At 43.6% G+C, this 18,218-nt stretch overlaps 1 protein-coding gene across 1 annotated transcript in view; it reads right to left on the bottom strand.

Moving 5' to 3' along the window:
* Window positions 1–369: 369 nt before the first annotated feature.
* dtx1 (deltex 1, E3 ubiquitin ligase) overlaps window positions 370–18,218 on the bottom strand; it is a gene marked incomplete at its 5' end in the record, with an annotated part of 50,588 nt that continues 32,739 nt past the window's right edge. The window contains 9 exons of the mRNA XM_080038386.1: window positions 370–726; window positions 2,780–2,869; window positions 3,894–4,055; window positions 4,928–5,086; window positions 5,594–5,655; window positions 7,527–7,688; window positions 7,867–7,928; window positions 15,509–15,576; window positions 15,706–16,307. Coding sequence (XP_079894512.1) covers window positions 502–726; window positions 2,780–2,869; window positions 3,894–4,055; window positions 4,928–5,086; window positions 5,594–5,655; window positions 7,527–7,688; window positions 7,867–7,928; window positions 15,509–15,576; window positions 15,706–16,307 — 1,592 coding nt within the window. The 3' untranslated portion in view covers window positions 370–501. The remainder of the gene's footprint in view (window positions 727–2,779; window positions 2,870–3,893; window positions 4,056–4,927; window positions 5,087–5,593; window positions 5,656–7,526; window positions 7,689–7,866; window positions 7,929–15,508; window positions 15,577–15,705; window positions 16,308–18,218) is intronic.

The following is an 18,218-nucleotide window of genomic DNA, read 5'->3' as shown; positions in this document are numbered from 1 at the left end:
TCACCATCTATCGCAGAACTCCGCCCAACATTCATTATGCAGCGTTAGTCTGGGTCATGCATTCTGGAGTTTAGCATTTATATATAAAATATGCCATTGTATAGTCTTGGCCCCTGTCATTTGACTTTGAGTGCAGAGGAACGGCTTCAGTTTGCATCTAAAAGGGGTTAAATACCATTTACCTGCAGCTTACCGACATCAAGACAGGAATCTCACCATGTCCTTTACATTCTTCAACCCTCTGAGAAATTTTGGCATGAACACAACATGCTCTAGGCATGGATTGAGACGAGACAGCAGCGGGGAGGAAATCTTAGGTTAAACAAATCAAAATATTGACCATAACCAACGTCATATATTTTGCTTCCGTTGCTCTTGTGCCATCCACTTCTCCAGGGTATTTGTTTTGTTTGTGTGGGGAAAAGAGTTGTCGGGTGCATGTTGGCCCGGGTGGTGAGGCATTATGGGTTGTGTTCCTGTGTGTACAGGCTTAGCGGTGCATCAGTCCTTCAGGTTGGCCTCGCCCACCCCCTGGGCAGACAGCTCTGTCAGCACGTTATCCAGGTAGTTTGGGTCCGGGTAGCCGTGGCCCGTCAGGTTGGAGCCAAACTCTGTCTTGTGGTGGATCTCGTTCCACACCACCGTGTCAGACTCGCCCGTGGTGCTGGACGTGCCGATGGTGAAGATGAGGCGGCGGTCCCAGGCCATGATCAGAAGCTTCAGGACCTGGAGGAACAGAAGAAGGGCAAAAGAAGGAGGTGTTTAGTCTAGAGCTAGAAGGAAGTACACTAAAAAGGAGGTTTCACCATTTGTTAAGTTAAGTTAAGTTAAAGCAGCTCCGAGTAACATTTAAATATCTTTTAAACAGCCTCATGTTACCTCACATAATCATAAATGACCTTTAACAGCAAACGAGACCATCAATGCAAAGAAAGACGTTTTTATATAGTTTTTACTACTGCATTTGGTCTGGTCGCACACCCAGTCCGATTTTCGGTTCACGCGTGCATGCTCTATGGTCACATATCCGTATTGGTCGCAGATTTCAGTGTGGCGCAACAATGCGATTTGAGAAGCCTATCCCTCCAGGTGAGGGAAGGGGAGCGGGAGCCTTGTTTGAGACAGTTATTTGTCGTCATAATGACTGATAACGGGGCTGAACCATCAAAGAAAAAAAATAAAATGCAATGAAGAAAAGCTAAAAGGGAGAGATAGGCGGGCGGGAGGGCGTTGCCAAGCAACGTATACACAATTTCACGGGAGCGAACTAGACTCCTAAATGAATGAGCGGTAGCCTACTAAAACAAAGTTTACTTTGCCTCGTCAACAGCATCATCAGATGACCCTTATTCATCTGAAATAGTCATTATTTACAACAACATAAACACATTACCTCATCGTGATCCATACTAACTGCCGTCTCTCGTTCATTCGCTTTCTGTGAGGACACGTAATCTTTCAGCTCCGTGAGAGGTGACACTGCATCAACTCATTGCAATCAAGTGTGTGTAGCACTGACTGGCATTAGTTGATGCTGTGTCACTAACCACTCTCACAGAGCCGAAAAGAGTCCGGTGCCCTCACACTTTCAACACACGGACATGCACTATATTGCTTCCTGATCATTTGAATCTCGCACGCCCGGCACGAGCTAGAAAACAGCTTCACGACAGCTGGCGTCGTAAAAATACTACCGCTTTTGTCCAAAGGGGACGCCAACGTGCCATGTTACTCGTAGTGGCTTTAAGTTAAGTTAAGTTAAGTTAAGTTAAGTTAAGTTAAGTTAAGTTAAGTTAAGTTAAGTTAAGTTAAGTTAAGTTAAGTTATCTTTATTAGTCAATTTACACGAGGCACATTGAAATACATTTTTTTGCATATCTCCTCTCAAGAGCGCAGGGTCAGCTACAGTACAGCGCCCCCGGAGCAGCTTTGGGGTTAAGTGCCTTGCTCAAGGACACAATGGTAGAGATGGTGGGCACCGTAGACTTAATACTGGCCACCACTAGTGTTACAAATAACACCCTGCTGTCCGGTTCAGGGGATCGAACCAGCGACCTCATGGTTACTGCCCCATTCGAAGCAAAGCATCTTGATGATTAAATGTTGGTAGTTATTTCCAATCATTTTTGTCCTCTTTCATAACATTTGGTCTCATTTTGGTCTGGTGTGACACATCTCACTCATGCCAACCAGAGTACCAGGGGTTACACAAGTAACTCAACGTTTTTCCAAATTTAAAGAGTGAAACAAAATGTGTCAACATGGAACTAAAGTTGAGTCATCCCAAAACTGAGCTTGAATCTCTGTCCCCAATTTACTTTGGTTAAGGAAACTAAATGGCTGTTTCAATCTGTTTGAGAATATAGAGTATTTACAAATTATACAATAACAAAATGCATCCCAATCCCTGTTTAGAATAATGTAGTAATAGAATGTTTTTTTTTCTATTTGATGCTGCCAGAAAATGATAAATGATTGTGTCAGTTAAGTTAAGTAGAAGATTTTGGCAGGACACAAAAAAACAACAATTCATTTATGATCCCAAGAGACATGATACCGAGAGACAGGTCTGACTACCATGTTGTTATGATGATATTGTTGACTAGTGGAGTAGAAGTAAACAACGCAACATCTTAAAGTATACAAGCAAAGACTGCAGAGAGAGCAGAGAAGCTTTCCCCTGTGAGGAAAGAAAACCTATTCAGCAAGGTGCACTGTTATCCAGCAGGGCTTTAATGCTTGTTTAGACCACTGTTTTCTTGGAACTCTGACAGCTTACCTTCCTGCCTCTCTCATTGTCAGGGAGGTAGCAGTGTCGAGGAAACCCTCTTGCACTGAACTTCTTCCCGGGGTTGGGGTGCTCGTTGGTCTGGGGAAAATGTTAAGAAGAAAAGCAAACGTTACGTGACGTTAACTCCTTTGCTCCCATTTACGACTTAATTGTGCAGGAAATGTCAACATCACCCGCAAGACAAGCTTTATTGTTCATGACGCTGTTGAAGAGACGTGCTACTGTAAATATTTAATTACCACAATCAAGTGATCATTGGGAAGTTAAATAATAAACATAAATTATTGAGCTGTGAAGGAATAAATAAGTTTATACTTCTGCCTACTCCTTTTCAGGCATGTCAATGCTGGTAAATGGAATATATGTTAAAAAAATTATTTTTATTTTATTATGCTTATTTGTGAACAAATTTGAAAAAAACAATAGATTTTATTTATTTTAATATGTCTGAAATAAATCTCTTCATTCTTTTATTCAAATATCATATAGGGGAAAGTTGCTTTCAAGGATCCAATATAAAGTCCAGTGATTATTTTTTTTTATTTTTTTTTTACATTTGAAAGTCTAATTATGACTCACATTGCGCTGAACATTAGGTTTATTGCAGTGCAGCGAGAGATAGCAGGAGAACAACAGTTGTAGTGCTGCCGTGCTGGTCATGTGCCCCCCAGTATATTCTCTGTCCCCTGGGACACTAAGCCTGCTGCCTCTGGTGGTAAAAAGGTCAGTTTATTGACTCTATTAAAGCTCCCCTCTCGGAATATGAAACCTTCACATCTCAACAACCCAAATACAGGCTGTAAAGCACGCTCTGAGATGAAAATAACCTTCAAACGTATTGATAAAGATCATCATAAGTAGCCTTAATATAACTTAAATGTCTCTCTTTGTGGATTTCGGAAGAGTCTATCCCTGCCTGGAAAACACTGCGTGACTTGCACATCCACAACACCTCACCTTCCTCGGTCGCACAAACAACCGACCGTCAAACTTAAGAGGATAAGCAGCCGGTGCAGAAAGGGCACAGATATAGAGAGGGGAGACAGTGGATCAGGGCACACAGAGCAGAAGCATGGGGGGACTTGAAGGGACACTGTCTGACCTGGATCCCGGCAGGAATGTCATAGACGATGCGGATGCTCTTGGAGTCTGCGTAGCCGGGCAGGCAGTGTGGGATGACGTGATACTCCATCTTCCCAGGAGGCTGCGTGCCTGTTTTCTCCCCATAGATGGTTTTGCATGTGGGACACTGGAGGCTGCCATCCTGGTTTGAAGAATAAAAAGAAAAAATACATATGTCTATGCATGACATCATTGACACAATAGTTTCATCTTCACTCAGAAATGTTATTCCCTACACATGTAATGTCAAGGTTAACAAGTAGCTAGCAAACATAGTGGAAAATCTAGCAGCTACAACATATGTATATTTCCCTCAGGACTTGGTGCAGACCAATTCATAGAAAGAAGGAAAAATTCATTGGGATTGTAGAAACACGACTCGGAATGATGGCTAGTGCTGCTCTATGAATGCTTGACATGTAAATCGACAACAGTTTCGTCACATTAAGTAATGTGTTTTTGCAGAAACAACGTCTTTTTTTACTGAAAACGGTTGTTTGGGTGTTCTGTGGATTCTCCAGAGCAAATTGATACTGTTCTTGGAAAGGTGCTCTGGAAATGTCAAAACGCAATTGTTTAATGCTCTGACCAGTGCAACACAGAGGCTGAAAGCAAAAATCTAATCTAATCTAATCAGAAAGCTAAACCATCTATATGACTGGATACCCCCAGAGGTAAATAAACATGACTTTTGCTATTTGTGTGATCGGGCCTTTTTAATAGAAGTTGATATACTGATTTGATATTATTAGACCAGCTGTTGTTTTAATGTAACACAAATGGATGCTCATTAAACTAGCTTGCATTTGTTGTGTTTTCTTTTATTAGCAGGCAGTGCATTTGTATTTCATGCCAAACATTATGAAATCCCCATCTGTGTACAACAATACTGACGCCCGATCATCTGTCAGCGCCATGCAATCCATTCAAGCTGTAAAGACTTTGCGAGTTTATCATTTGAGCCGAGAGAGTGACATCATAACAAACACGTCTGGCTCCCAGGCTTTCACCCACCTTATTGCCATTGTTGTACATGGCCACCAGGCACAGCAGATGGTACATGTGCCCACACTTGCCAAGTTTGCCCACCAGCTCTGGCTTGATGCCTTTGTGATGCAGGACGCCTTCGTAGCCGGATGACTGGACCAGCCTCTCCATGCAGATGGTACAGTCCTGGAATAGCCAACCAAAATACTTCAGCTTGTAATTCTACATGCCTGTGTGTATATATGGGACTTTTTCACGCTGGGGTAAGGACCTCAAACGGTGACAGAGAGCGAGTATGTGCACGTATATGTGTCCTTTTCTTCCAAGTCAAGTCAATTCAAATTGTCAATTTCTGCAATATGTGCCAGACATACAGTGGAATCGAAAATACGTTTGAAAAATTACTCTCTGACACAGTGCAATAAGTACAAAGGATAAGTAATATATACAATAAGTACATTCTAAATAGTGCAAAAGTGCACAATTTAGAATGCAAAACCAAATGGTATCGAAAACTAAAAAGACATTGAAATGTGCACCATAAAGGAAAAACATAATTAACAATAGGAGCAATACACAGGGAACTAAAGAAATTGAAAATGTACAATATGAGGGCATACCAATGTGTAGAATAAGTATACATAGATACATGTAAAAAGCACTGATTTAAGTGCTACTTTAAGTGCTATTTACCTCATCTGGCATCACTTTAATCTTCTCTGTGTATCTTCGCACCACATCCTCTGGGTTTTTCCCTTGTGACAGAATAAAACATAAGAGAGGTGAGACGGCCATCAAACAAAATAAAAAGGCTGCTTACTTACACCCACACACCACATGTGGATATGAAAAAAGAATGAAAGGGAGACTACTTGATGGCATTTGCTTGTCATTTGAACACAACAGAATAACAGCTCTGTCTTTGATGGATGACAAACCATCATCGGTCTCAGCGGCCACACCGGCCTGATCTGCAGCCCACACTTTTTTGTTTGTCAAGAGTGTGAGTGTGTGCATTGTGGACAGAGTAAACATGTCTGTGATGTTGAAGAGGAGGTCACCTTCAAACTGGCACATAACAGCCAGCCATCCCCACACATTCTCATGATAATCCCCGTGTGCAACCAGGCTAGCATGGCTGAGAGCACACCCACGGCTTACACCCCTTAATACGCTTACAGGCAACCTCTGTTCCCCCCCTCCCAGAGCCTTTTGTCTGTTCATTTGAGGGACAACCAGTGAACAGAGAGGGAGGCAGAGTGGTGGAAAGTGACACGATGAGCAAAAAAATTAAAAAGTAGTCTGATATGGTATTAAGTGTAGGGGAGCCAGAGAGCTAGGAAAGAGAGGAAGGAGGGGAAAAAGGAGGAGAAAGACGGAACAGACTCAATTATGCATTTTGAGGCCATTTGCTATTTGATGGCTTCATTAGCTTAGGATGAAAAGCGCCTCTGACCTCTTTCTGCACAGAAAGCAGAGCGGGATATAAGCCCAAATCTCCCCGCACGAGAAAAAAAAAAAAAAACGCACATCTACATTCCCCCAACAGCCCTCCAGTATCTCTTGAGTCCCTAGTCTACATCGTCTCTGGTAGCACATTTGAACAGAGGTCCATCCATTTCTATTAATCATTTGCTGGAAAGATCTATATCATTTGGCACTCGTGATAAAATAAATAATAGAGGCAAGGTTCTTGTGTTTGTCCGTGCTGGCCGTATGTTGTCATTTATTCGTCATATGCGTTAGTGTCGGTGACGCTAGCAATTAGGTTTGAATGGCAAGTGAACCAACAGTTGAGGACCATCTACATTTACCCAAGGATTAATACCAAATGAGATAATATAATTATTGCTATTATTTTTGCAGTCACTTCCTTCCCTGTTAATTCTATGTAACCATGGGACACGTAAAAATAAACCGTTGCATCATCTCCACAGGTCTGTATAGGTCAGGACAAGCATGTTGCGGGGATGGAAACGCAACAGCCTCACGGATCAATCAGGACAAAGACTCCCTTGGGAGGCTGGCGGTTACCACGGCATCCATCGACCGGCTCTTGTTCCGGCCCCAAAAAAAGTCTGACTGCACAAAGAATCTCATCTCAAACCGGCTCAGCACAACAATCCCGTGTTAATTACTTTTACTCACAATTGCCCCTGTCAATCTGCATGAAGTTTAACGTCTATAAAAATTGTGAGAGTAACAATTTTGCCGCATTTGCTCCTAAATCTGAACCGGCAATCATCATTACGTTTTATAGGACGCTTTTTGATAGCTAAGGGAATAATTTCCTATCTAATCACCGGCGTCCTTGGGTGAGGTTAGATTTATTGCAACACCCCCCCCCCCCCTATGGAGCTTAAATGAGAGGCATTTAAAGAACAATTATGGCCCCTTGATTACAACAAAAAAGACAGCTTTGGTTTTGTTTGTTTGCTTGCTTTAACAACAGATTTTTACAGACAGCTGATAACGGAAACATCCTGGAAAGCTTGGCAGGAGAGAGAGAGAGTGCTGACTGTCAGTGTTTGGTCTATTCCTCTCCTCTGTGCATTCTGATTATTCACCAAAAAAAACACTGTAAAAAATAGAACAGTAGCATTTGCTCTTCTCTATTCCACCTTACCTCTCCTCAGATGCTTTTTCTTGGTCTTGCGGCGCATGCCATTGATCCCTGGCACAGGCTTCATGTCGCTCTTGTTGATGGGTGGTGGGTGCAGTATGGGCTTTGGGGCCCGGGTCAGGCAAACCGGCAGACCTGCAGCGCACATCAGGATACCTGTCATACCTGATGCATATGTGCAGCACACACACACGTACACACAGGAAAGTGGGGAGAAGCACTGATGGTCACGGCCTTTCAAGATCAATAAGAGTAGTAAGAGTATCTAACTTTGACCAAAAAAGGCACTCCTTTTTTTTTCTTTAGCACTAAGCAGATGTTCTACAATGCTATGTTGTCTAACCTGCAAGTGCTGGGTGCACTGGTCCAGAACCAGTCAGGTTCTTCACTGGGAGAGCAGGAACCCTACAAGAGGAAATACAAAAAAGGGGTTTTCTTTACTGATGTTTTTAGAGTACATCAAGGCCAAAGAAAGTGACATGTCCATATTTATTCATTCATGCAGAGTCTAACTATATGCAGTAATGCTACCTAAAGTGGCAATTTGGAGAGACCAAAGACTACAGAGAACACAGATTATATAGGAACTCTTATCTCCTCTGTGCGCCTTTCATTTTGCGTCAGTTCATTCTTTTTTCAAAATCAAATGTATTCGCCGTTCTTTAAATGGTCCTGTGACCTCTAAAATGGACAGTGCATTGTCATGATTGTGCACCGCTGCCTATTATGCCTCCGCTGGGCAAACTTTGAACAGCAGAATGAATGCCATGAAAAAAAATCTCAAGTTAAACTGTCACATGCGCTCCACCACGGAGACAGAGACGGCTGCAATGGGATCAGACAGCTTGACTCATGTTCAAAGCACTGCAGCAGAGCCTGATTCAGTTTGACATTTGGAGAGGCTGGGGTTTGTGGCAAACACAGAAGACAAAGACAGTTGACTTGCGCACGCTTCCAAGATCTGTGGAGCAGAGCGGACAAAAGCATTTGGGGCATAAATATGACTCAGTGAGTCTCTTTTCAGAGGGACCGAGCCTTAGTTCAAACAGAATCCCACAACAAGGCCCGCAGAACAGAAGAACTCTGGACAAAACTTTACTTTCCTCAGGGTTAAAAGTAAGCCTCACTGTGACAACCCAACTCAAGTAACAACAACAATGAAAGTAAGTCATTTGATAGAAATAGTGGGTTCATTACACATGCAATTGCAATCAATCATCTAAATTACAACTTTACAATACAGCAATGCCTCCATCCAAATGAAAGCCACTGTGTTATGTCATTATAGCATCTTTTAAATTGTGCCTTCAATAAAGGCTGAACAATCAATCTCATTCAATTGGTGAATCGATAAGCATATTCAAAAAAGCTGCAATTTAAGATCTATATTTTGCACCGTGCCTGACCGAGGAGTTTAAACCGTCATGTCATTGATTTTATAAATTAATTCTCGCACGCACGCACACACACACACACACACACACACACACACACACACACACACACAACACAACACACACACACACACACACACACGCACACACACACACACGCACACACACACACACACTTAGGCAACCCAGGCATTTCACAAATCCGCAAGGTGAGGCTGCTTTGATATTAGTGAGAGCCTCTGTTCCTGTGCCAGGGGAAGCCCTTCAATAAGCTGAGTGCAATAACAACACAGGACACGAGGCCTGGCTGAGGCTAATGCGTCCTGTCGCATCTTTGGTAGGGTCTCAGGATACACTGTGTCTCACATCAGCGGACCAGACACTAGGATCAGCTGACTCCGGTGGTGTGTGTAAAACTGATGCCAGTCAAAACTAATTAAAGTACAGCAATGTGCAGCTGTGATAAACACCCTGTCAGGATTTCGAAATTCAGGCGTGAAACCATGACGGCTTTGATTTTAGCTGCAGGATTTAGTTTCAGACAAAGACTACAGCTTGTGACTTGACACCTTTAACCGCAGTGGGGAAATGATTGCTGCATTCGGCATCTTTAGCAAAAAGCCATCGATACTTCATGGTACCCAGATTTCTTCGCTCAGTCAAAGTAAAAGTTCTACTTGGAGGATGGCGGGTTTCTCTGTCCATCCATAAGATAAAGGCTTTGTTTGTTTTCACTGCAGAGGACAATGTGGGAGGCAGCGGATGTGACAAACACCTTATCAAATGTGAATATGGAAAGCCAAATGTGATTGGCTAAAGCAGAATGTGATGCTCAATAAATATAAATGAGGGTGCCCAGTGGGAGAGTTACTCCTTCATCTAAACATGCACTCAAGCCTAAATCAAATCAAAACACGGCGTGGACAAGATGTGTCCCTTTATGAATGGATGTGTATAATTTAGGTTGTTCACAGAGAGCGCTCTGATCAAACAAATCATTTCCATTAGGGGAAGCAATGGGAAAGCGCACACCAGGAGAGCCCTGAACACCGTCTCATTGGGTGCTGTCCACACATAAAACTACACACTCCTATAAGCATACAATACAGAGGATCTGTCAAGGATCCATAACACAACATTAACTAGAAAATGCCTTTCCATTGTTATTGCTTTCCAATTCTAGCAAAGATCTGAGCCCAAGAGCGTATTGCATACTTAATTAATATGCAATGTTGATGAAACAGCTGCACACTCTGTGATTCCAAAACCACCAAGAAAATAAATACAAATCACCCACAGCTACTTATCATCATTATTTGCTAGACTGTGAGAACCAAGTTAACACACTTATCGGCACCTTGTTTATGGTTTATTCTTAACACAGACAGATAGGTGCACATCTTGCAAAACATGTCCCATTGCTATTGTCCCATTGATAATGTACCTCATTATCTTATGTAAAGCTTGTGATTACCTTTTCAAACACTGCAAATATAGTACAGCCTACAATACAAGGCTTTGCCCTTAACCAGCCAGTCAACCAAGCTGCCACCCTTCATCTTATTCTGCACGCGGCCATAAACTAAGCTCTTTTCTTTTGAATTGCTTTGTTTTTTAGAAAGGATTCAGCTGAAAAGGGTCAAGCTTGTCTGCCCATTGAGTGAGGGTAGTAGGAATGACAACGTTCTTGTTTTGCAGACAATCTTTATACAGTACAGTGTGCTTTCATCTATCAACTGTAGTGTCAGTAAATATGTTATCAGTTCTACAAAGGAGAAATGCTAAACAAAGGATCTGCTCCTAAACCAACTGTCCTGAGGTCATTTGAAAGTTTGGTGTCCCTTAAGATATAAATTCCTTAGATTAATATCTCTTTCATCTAACAACAACCCCCTTATTACCCCATTGTAAATGGCAGCTGCTGAGAGAACAACAGTTAGATCTCAAACATGCTCAGTGTGAACAAACAGGCAAGAAACAGGACAAGAGTAATAAAACATCAAGGGAAAAATATTTTCCCGTCACAGTGTGTCCCGTATAGTGAAATGTCGCTTATGATTGGTTTGTGTAGTCATCAAGGCCGTGTAGACTGGCCATAGTCACAAGCTTGTCTGTTGATCCATGTTGACATCAATGACTACAAGAACCAATCAGGGCCTGACTCGAGGCTAGATTGAAGACTACGTGAACCAATCAGAGGCTGGCTTCCACTAACGGATGGGGCCGGGCTCCTCCCCAGGGACACTGGAGAAAGTCCAGACTGATCTGAGTGAGAGAAATGATTGGGAAGCTTGAGAGATCAGGCTGGTCACACACCTAACCTCCTCACACTGCTGAAAATCCCTACTCTACATGACTTCAAGGGTTGAACTCTGGCTTTAACACGCCCCACGTGCTTGTCATTCCTACCTCTGTCGCAAAAACACATTTGTCTACCAACTTCATCATCGCTGCTGGAACAAATTAAGGAGCACATCAAAATCCATTGTCATTACTAATCTCACAATTTGATTGAAAAAAAGAATGGAGAGAGTATCATAGCGAACCGGAATCATTGGCTATAGGCTGCACTGGCTTGAGCTTGATCTTACAATCATCCCTCAACGTCAGTTTAAACAGGAGCAGAGCTTTTGTCTTTCCGCCACAACATCACTACAGCTCCAGTTCCTACAGTTTTGAGGCACATTCAGTGAACCAGACTTCATCACTTCTGCATTTATCTTTCACCCCGCCAGCTCCAATTTCTTCCGCCCTTCCTGACCTGTGTCCGCTTCTTCACTCCCTTCTGTCCACCTACTCTGCGTGAAAAAACAACCGTGACACTGACAGAGGACAGACAGTAGTGTGTCTTTCACGAACACTGTCAAGGAATTGTCTATGGCGGCATTCTTCATGTGTAAAGCTGTCAATTCTGACCTAAAACCGATGCAATTAAGTGATGAATCCAGCCCCCTTCACACCTAACATATTAACACCAAGTTTAATTGCAGCCCCTGTCAGGTCAGGGCACGAGGGTTGCTGTCCCTCCTCCGTCTCCTGCTCAGTATCTTCCTTTCTTTCCTGAGGGAACCTCCAGCAAGCCTTGAGGACTTAATCAGACTGAGAGCGATGTGATTCCCCAAATAGACAGAGAGAGAGAGAGAGAGAGAGAGAGAGAGAGAGAGAGAGAGAGAGAGAGAGAAAGACACCACTAGGCCTGCTTAGGAAAGTGCTGACAGAGGACTTATATCTCCTCATCTGTTTATTATGCACCATAAAGACAGTGAGAGAGGGGGGTTGCAGAGAGAGAATTCCAGGAGTGCCTAATTGCATATTGATGTGAGCAGCAGTAGGCAGGCAGAGGCAAGCCCTACCTCCTTCTACACGGATGGGGGTGTTACAACCGTGGGTAATGCACTTTACAACGCACCTGAAACGGCCCCGGCGAACGAGCAATAATCACACCGAGAATTTCCGAATTGCATCAGTTAGTTTGGTCCAGATGAGCTCTCATGATTTATTCATTCAATTCAATTTTAATCTTCTATCTTACGGTGAGCGCCAGAGCAGAGCGGTGCAGCCATGGGATAATGATCTTTACACTCGACATACACACAGCCCTCCAGTCAAAACTCAGACGAGAACACGGCCTTACCACAACTAGAGTGGGGCTCGTAAACGCAGGCAACTGAAGCGTGCAAGCGCAATCACACACAAACACACTTTCATTCATTTTGTCTGGATTTCTTCTTTTTTTTAACATAACATCTTATGCCCATCTTCATGCATTCAGGAAGCTATTCTTCACAGGGATTCTGTCTAGTGAATGATGGAACACAAAAAGTCCACCATATGAAGTGGTTTGTCTGAAAGAGAAGACCTGAAAAAAATCCCCAGATATCTTGGGGAATTCTTTCTCTTTTTATTACTCATGAACATGCATCTCTTAATCTTTTAAATAGATAACAGCAACCATTCTCAGCTCTCCATGTAATCATATCATTACAACATTATCTCATATGGGGACTGTGGTTCATATTTAATTCAATTTTACCAAAATATGTCACAGGGCTGAATACTTTATTCTAACTAAACATTATCCAACCTGGTAACATGGAGGTTGAACCCATTTGACTCAAATGGATAAATATAGGTTTTAAAAATGTAATAATAATAATATAAAGAATTGTATTTTATAGTACAAAAATTACATATCACCAAATAATGAAATATCAATCAATATAATGCAATCTTTATCTTTATCAACCATCATTTGTGTTGAAATGTTCCTAATTAAATGAAGAGCTGACACAATTAGTTGAGACAATGATTAGCAACTATTTTGATTGAGTTTTAATCGTTCTCTGGGATGAGCTTCTTAAATGAGACAATGCCCTGCCTTTCTGTTGTACATAATTGTAAACTTCTTATCTTCTCAGAAATGCGCACACTAAAACATTGATAATGAAAAAAACTATCCTTAGTTGCAGTCCTACTTTGATGTTTAACAATAAGGTAAGTCAGACACATAGCCCTTTCCTGGTTCTAGCTAGCTTCATCACATGTAACAGTGATACCAAAAGATCAGCAGTCTGCACCTGTCTGGCATTACAACCCATGACCTTATTTCACAAACCACAGGTCTCTTCTTGTGTAGCAGATAAAGGCAGCTGGTGACATAGTGGGCTGTGTCAAACCATTAATAAGATAAACTGATGGGCTTAACACAAACCAGCAGATGGTGCCACTTCTAATACTTGTGCACGTAAGACAGATGCATGAAGCGACACAGCCCCCTGACCCTTTATAGCCCACAACCAGTGGGTCTACACAATAAAAAGATCAATATTTGTACTGCACATGCTTTGTTGGCTTATAAAGAGGAAATCAATCACACGCATGAGAGTATTTTTGGCAATCATCCAAGCATTTACATATTAATAAAATAGATATGGACTAGTGATCGGATTGAGTATGAGTCGATTGTGAACGTACAGCAACAACACAGACTCATGTAAACAAGCCAAAGCGTGCCAAACACCTTAGCACCAGTTATATTAGGGTGTGGGCGTGTGAACACAGACACATCTGATGTTTTACATTCTGCGTGGGTTCCTCTGTTATCTGTCTGTTGCAGGCTTGTTCGAATTTTACGAGGGAGTTCACATTATTTGTTTGTGTGTGTGTGTGTGTGTGTGTGTGCGTGCTTGTGAGCTTGTCACGTCGCGCTGTGTGCATGTTTAACCACACTCATCCTGTATGTCAAGCCACTCGCCTGGGAACCGACGCACTCCGCCTCACCTCCTGTCTCTTCCTCTTTCGCGCTCTCTCTATTTCCACGAGAAAAAAAGAAAAAGAAAAAAAAAAGATTTTGTGCTGGGAGGTGAAAAAGTCACACACATTTAATCTGTAATTTTAGACGCGCACCTGAGCTTTCACTGAATTCTTAAAAGAGGACTAGGTCATCCCATGCTGGTTCTCTCCATATGACATACTATACCATTGCACACATCAGTCCCCTCCTGCACGCTGTATAAAAGAAGGTCATGGCCTGCTAAAGATGAGCAAAAAGCCCCGTACGATTCCTTTCAGTGGCACAAAATTAGGCCACAGAAAGTGAAAGCAATGTGTGTGCCCGGATGGAGGACAGTATTATTCAAACAAGCAGTAAGTGTGCCTCTCCCCATGAGCGGGTAGGAGCAGAATGGAATCAAATTAGATCGTGAGAGAGGGTTTATTTTAGTAAAAAGAAAGCAGGAAAGGTGGGACTGAAGTATCAGTTACAACACTAGACACACTTCTTCTCCTGGGCTCCTTTCGCTGAATCGCTCGGCGGTCAGAGCGCTCTGCTGAAGCTCCCATTTTTCCTTGATCCATTATTCATTCTTCCCCAGTGGAGCTCGGCCTCCATGGCAAATAGGTTTCCACGGCTACACCAGAGCCCTCTCCCGGTGTCCGACCGTACACACACACACACACACACACACACCCACACACACAAACCATGAAACAATTGACCCAGTCAGACACACACTCATGCACCAGATATTAGACATAGCACATCAGATTTTTTCACATCCCCTCACACAATGATCACGGCGTATTGTTACGGTAACAAATGAGTTCAAAGCAGAAGCAACAGAATGATTGGAGGAGCTGCAGTATTTCATGCCTATTGGGGCCAACGAAAGCTCATTATGGAGCAGTAACCATGGCAAACACACATATGAAAGAGAACGGCTTCTTCCTCAGCAGAGGCAGGCAAAGGAGAGTCAGCTGAACCCAAGGCTTTTTTTCTACAGATCCACTCATCAGCACTTTAACTTTTTTTAGAGTAGTCATAAATGATCAGAGAGAGAAGCATAGAAAGACAGACAATACACCAGACACATGCAGGCTGAGGAAGCTTTGTGAAGCAGACAGGCAGAAAACGGAGATAGTCTCTTTTGCTTTTTATATCCCCTCCCGTTGCCTCGGCTTAGCTGTAAATTCAAGCGGATCTGAGCATTATGCCCTGCGCTATAACAAGTAACACGGGCGACAGTGCTGCAGACTCCAGAAAATCAGGACTAGAAAAGTGAGGTGGTATGCATGATTATGTGTTTTGCAAACCCTGGTGGGATGGCTCCTCTGGCGGTGCCCATGGAAATGCGCTGGGTGCCTGGCCGGTTCAGGTTGTTCTGTCCGTTGATTGTGAGAGTGTGTTGGTGGTGATGGTGGTGGTGGTGGTGGCCATGATGGGCGGATGAAAGAGACGGCATCATCACGGGGGAGCAGGGGAAGTTGGCAGTGGACAGCGGCGACTGCACCTGTTCGGCTTTGGGGTGCCCACCTCCTCCTCCCCCCACACTAATGTTATTGTTGTTGGGGCCTGAGGAGGCGGATGTGGGCGACCAAAGGGAGGTCCCAGCGAAGGTGTTGCTCTGCCGCACCGCAGTGAGAGTCCCCGTAGCGTTCCCCGCCGTCCCCCCTCCTCCTCCTCCTCCTCCGTAGAGCTTACGCCGCTGAGAGGCCAGGATAGCGTTGGAGGCGGCTCTCGTGCTGTTGACCAAGATGCATTGCTGGCAGGAGCAGGGCTGGCCGGAGCTCGCGCCCACCGGCCACGACTGTGACTTGGGTATGGAGCCCATGATGAGCGGGTAGGCCAGGTCCATGCGTCTCCGCAGGCGTCTCTTGCGCTGGCTCTGCCGGTTGGTCTGGGCCATGCTGTTGAAGTCGACCAGGTAGCAGAAGCCCAGGGAGGTGAGGTCCAGCCAGGGGTGCTGCTTCTCATAGGCGTTCTGGATGGTCACGCAGATCTCCATGTCGTACGGCGTCCACGAGCCGCTGTCGTTCTCCCACTCCCACACCACGCCTTTCCCCGGGGCCGAGGAGGGCTCGTAGAAGTTCCTCTGCACTGGTCTCATGGTGCCTGAAAAGCAAACCACAAGAGGAGAGAAGGAACATGGGGACAATTAGTTTGGTTCTGTTGTGTGTCAGCAATGCGTATATATATATGACTAAATTCACCCCTTAAGTTGGACTTATATTATATTCACGGTTGTAAAGCTATGTTATGATCAGCTACTATGCATGTCTAGGTGAACAGGACACCAAAAGGTGTTATGAAGGTACTGAGATCTAAAGATCACTTATGAAAAATATTCAGAAGAACAAACCAACAATATACATTTGCATTGCTTTTCTTCTCCATGTAATGCACATTTCACACTTATACAGATTGATTGATTTGTCCACAGAAAATGGTTTTCATATTGAAAGCCTTGAAAGGTTTCAGTCATTAAAGGTACAGTATACCAGCAATTACGTGTTTCACTATCATGAAGTTGGGGGACTCTGAAACTCTTAATCCTACAATGCCTATAATGCAAATGGAGAGCGTCTTTCAATAGACTTAAATCTTTTAAACCCCATATAGCCAAATAAGATATACAAATGTTTTCTGATGCTGAGTAGTAAACATAAACTAAACTTCATTATAACTTGGCAGGAGAATTTCTCCACTATATTTGAATATTCATAAAGTACATTTATAACAGGAGAAAGCATAAATAGATTGGTCGTTTGGTGACACTGGCCTGAGGCAAGATTAAGTTTTAACTTTGCTTCTATTTCATTTCAGAGTTTGTTGCTCAAGAGTGATACAAACATTGTAACATGCTTGGGTGCACACACGCGCTAGTGGACTCCCTCACCTCAAGAAGCTCCGACTGTGTCTTAACACTGCATGCATGGCCTTTGAGCAACTCAGGCGTCACACAACCACAACTGTATCAATCATCACTCTGCTGTACTGTATGGAAAGAGGAAGGAGGGGGATGTGAAGCCGATAGCATTGTAACCTCTATCCCTCTGCATATGGCCACTCAGCTCCCACCTCCATTATAACACAATTACTGTAGGCACATGGGAAATCAGGACCCCCCTTAGCTTATCCATCTCCCCACTGCGCATCGGAAAGGGTATCCAGGCACACCGCCGTCAACCTCTCCTTCCTCCCCACCTAATTTAACGGGTAAATGCACACTGCCCTGCCAGGGAGGACCAGGGTGATAATGGAGGGATGGGAGTAAGTGCAGAGGATGAATGGAAGTGGGAATGCATAAAGGGGTTGGTGGGCAGCGGTAACCCCTCATCCAGCTGGCTCCAGAGAACGAAATGCATCAGCAGAATCAGCAAGTCCGACCTTGAGTCTGCTGCAGACTGCTGCTAAAGGACTCGGCTTGATGGCTAATTTCATTTGGAGCTGCTGAGAACCACATGCACCCGCACGCACACGCACACACACACACACACACACACGCTCACAGATGACTGCTCAGTGAGCCAGCTGCCTGTGTCTCCCAAGTCTTCAGTCAGTCGACCATGCACAACTTTCGCTGCCAGTTGCATCAGTGCCTGCTCACAGCTTGCTGGATTTCTGATATTTTCTCTAATGGAAATAATGAATATAATAATCTTCCGTTACAACAAATTCCAAATTTAAAAAAACTAATTGATTTCCCTGAAAGCAACTAGTAATGTCCTTGAAACTTTTAGCGAAGCAGTGGTACGCTACGCAATGGTGAGCCACACATACACGTCTGCACCCTCAATCACTGTGGCTCCTGAGGGATGCATTAGGTGCAACACTTTCAGCACAGCTGCACGCTTCTGGCGCCAATCAATATCGGCACAGTATGGCACAGTCTTTAGTTTAACACGAGATTCATTAATATTTGAACATGTGGAGATGATGGTTTTATTCCTAGGCATCGATTTAAACATCTTAACTTTGCTGATAAGAGATAAACTGTTTCTCTCTTTGAAAGCCTATTAGCAC

This window comes from Ammodytes marinus, assembly GCF_949987685.1.
Source record: "Ammodytes marinus genome assembly, chromosome: 2".
In the NCBI taxonomy this organism is placed as follows: domain Eukaryota; kingdom Metazoa; phylum Chordata; class Actinopteri; order Uranoscopiformes; family Ammodytidae; genus Ammodytes; species Ammodytes marinus.
Note: the sequence above shows the minus strand (reverse complement) of the source record. Positions and strands in the feature narration are given on the sequence as shown.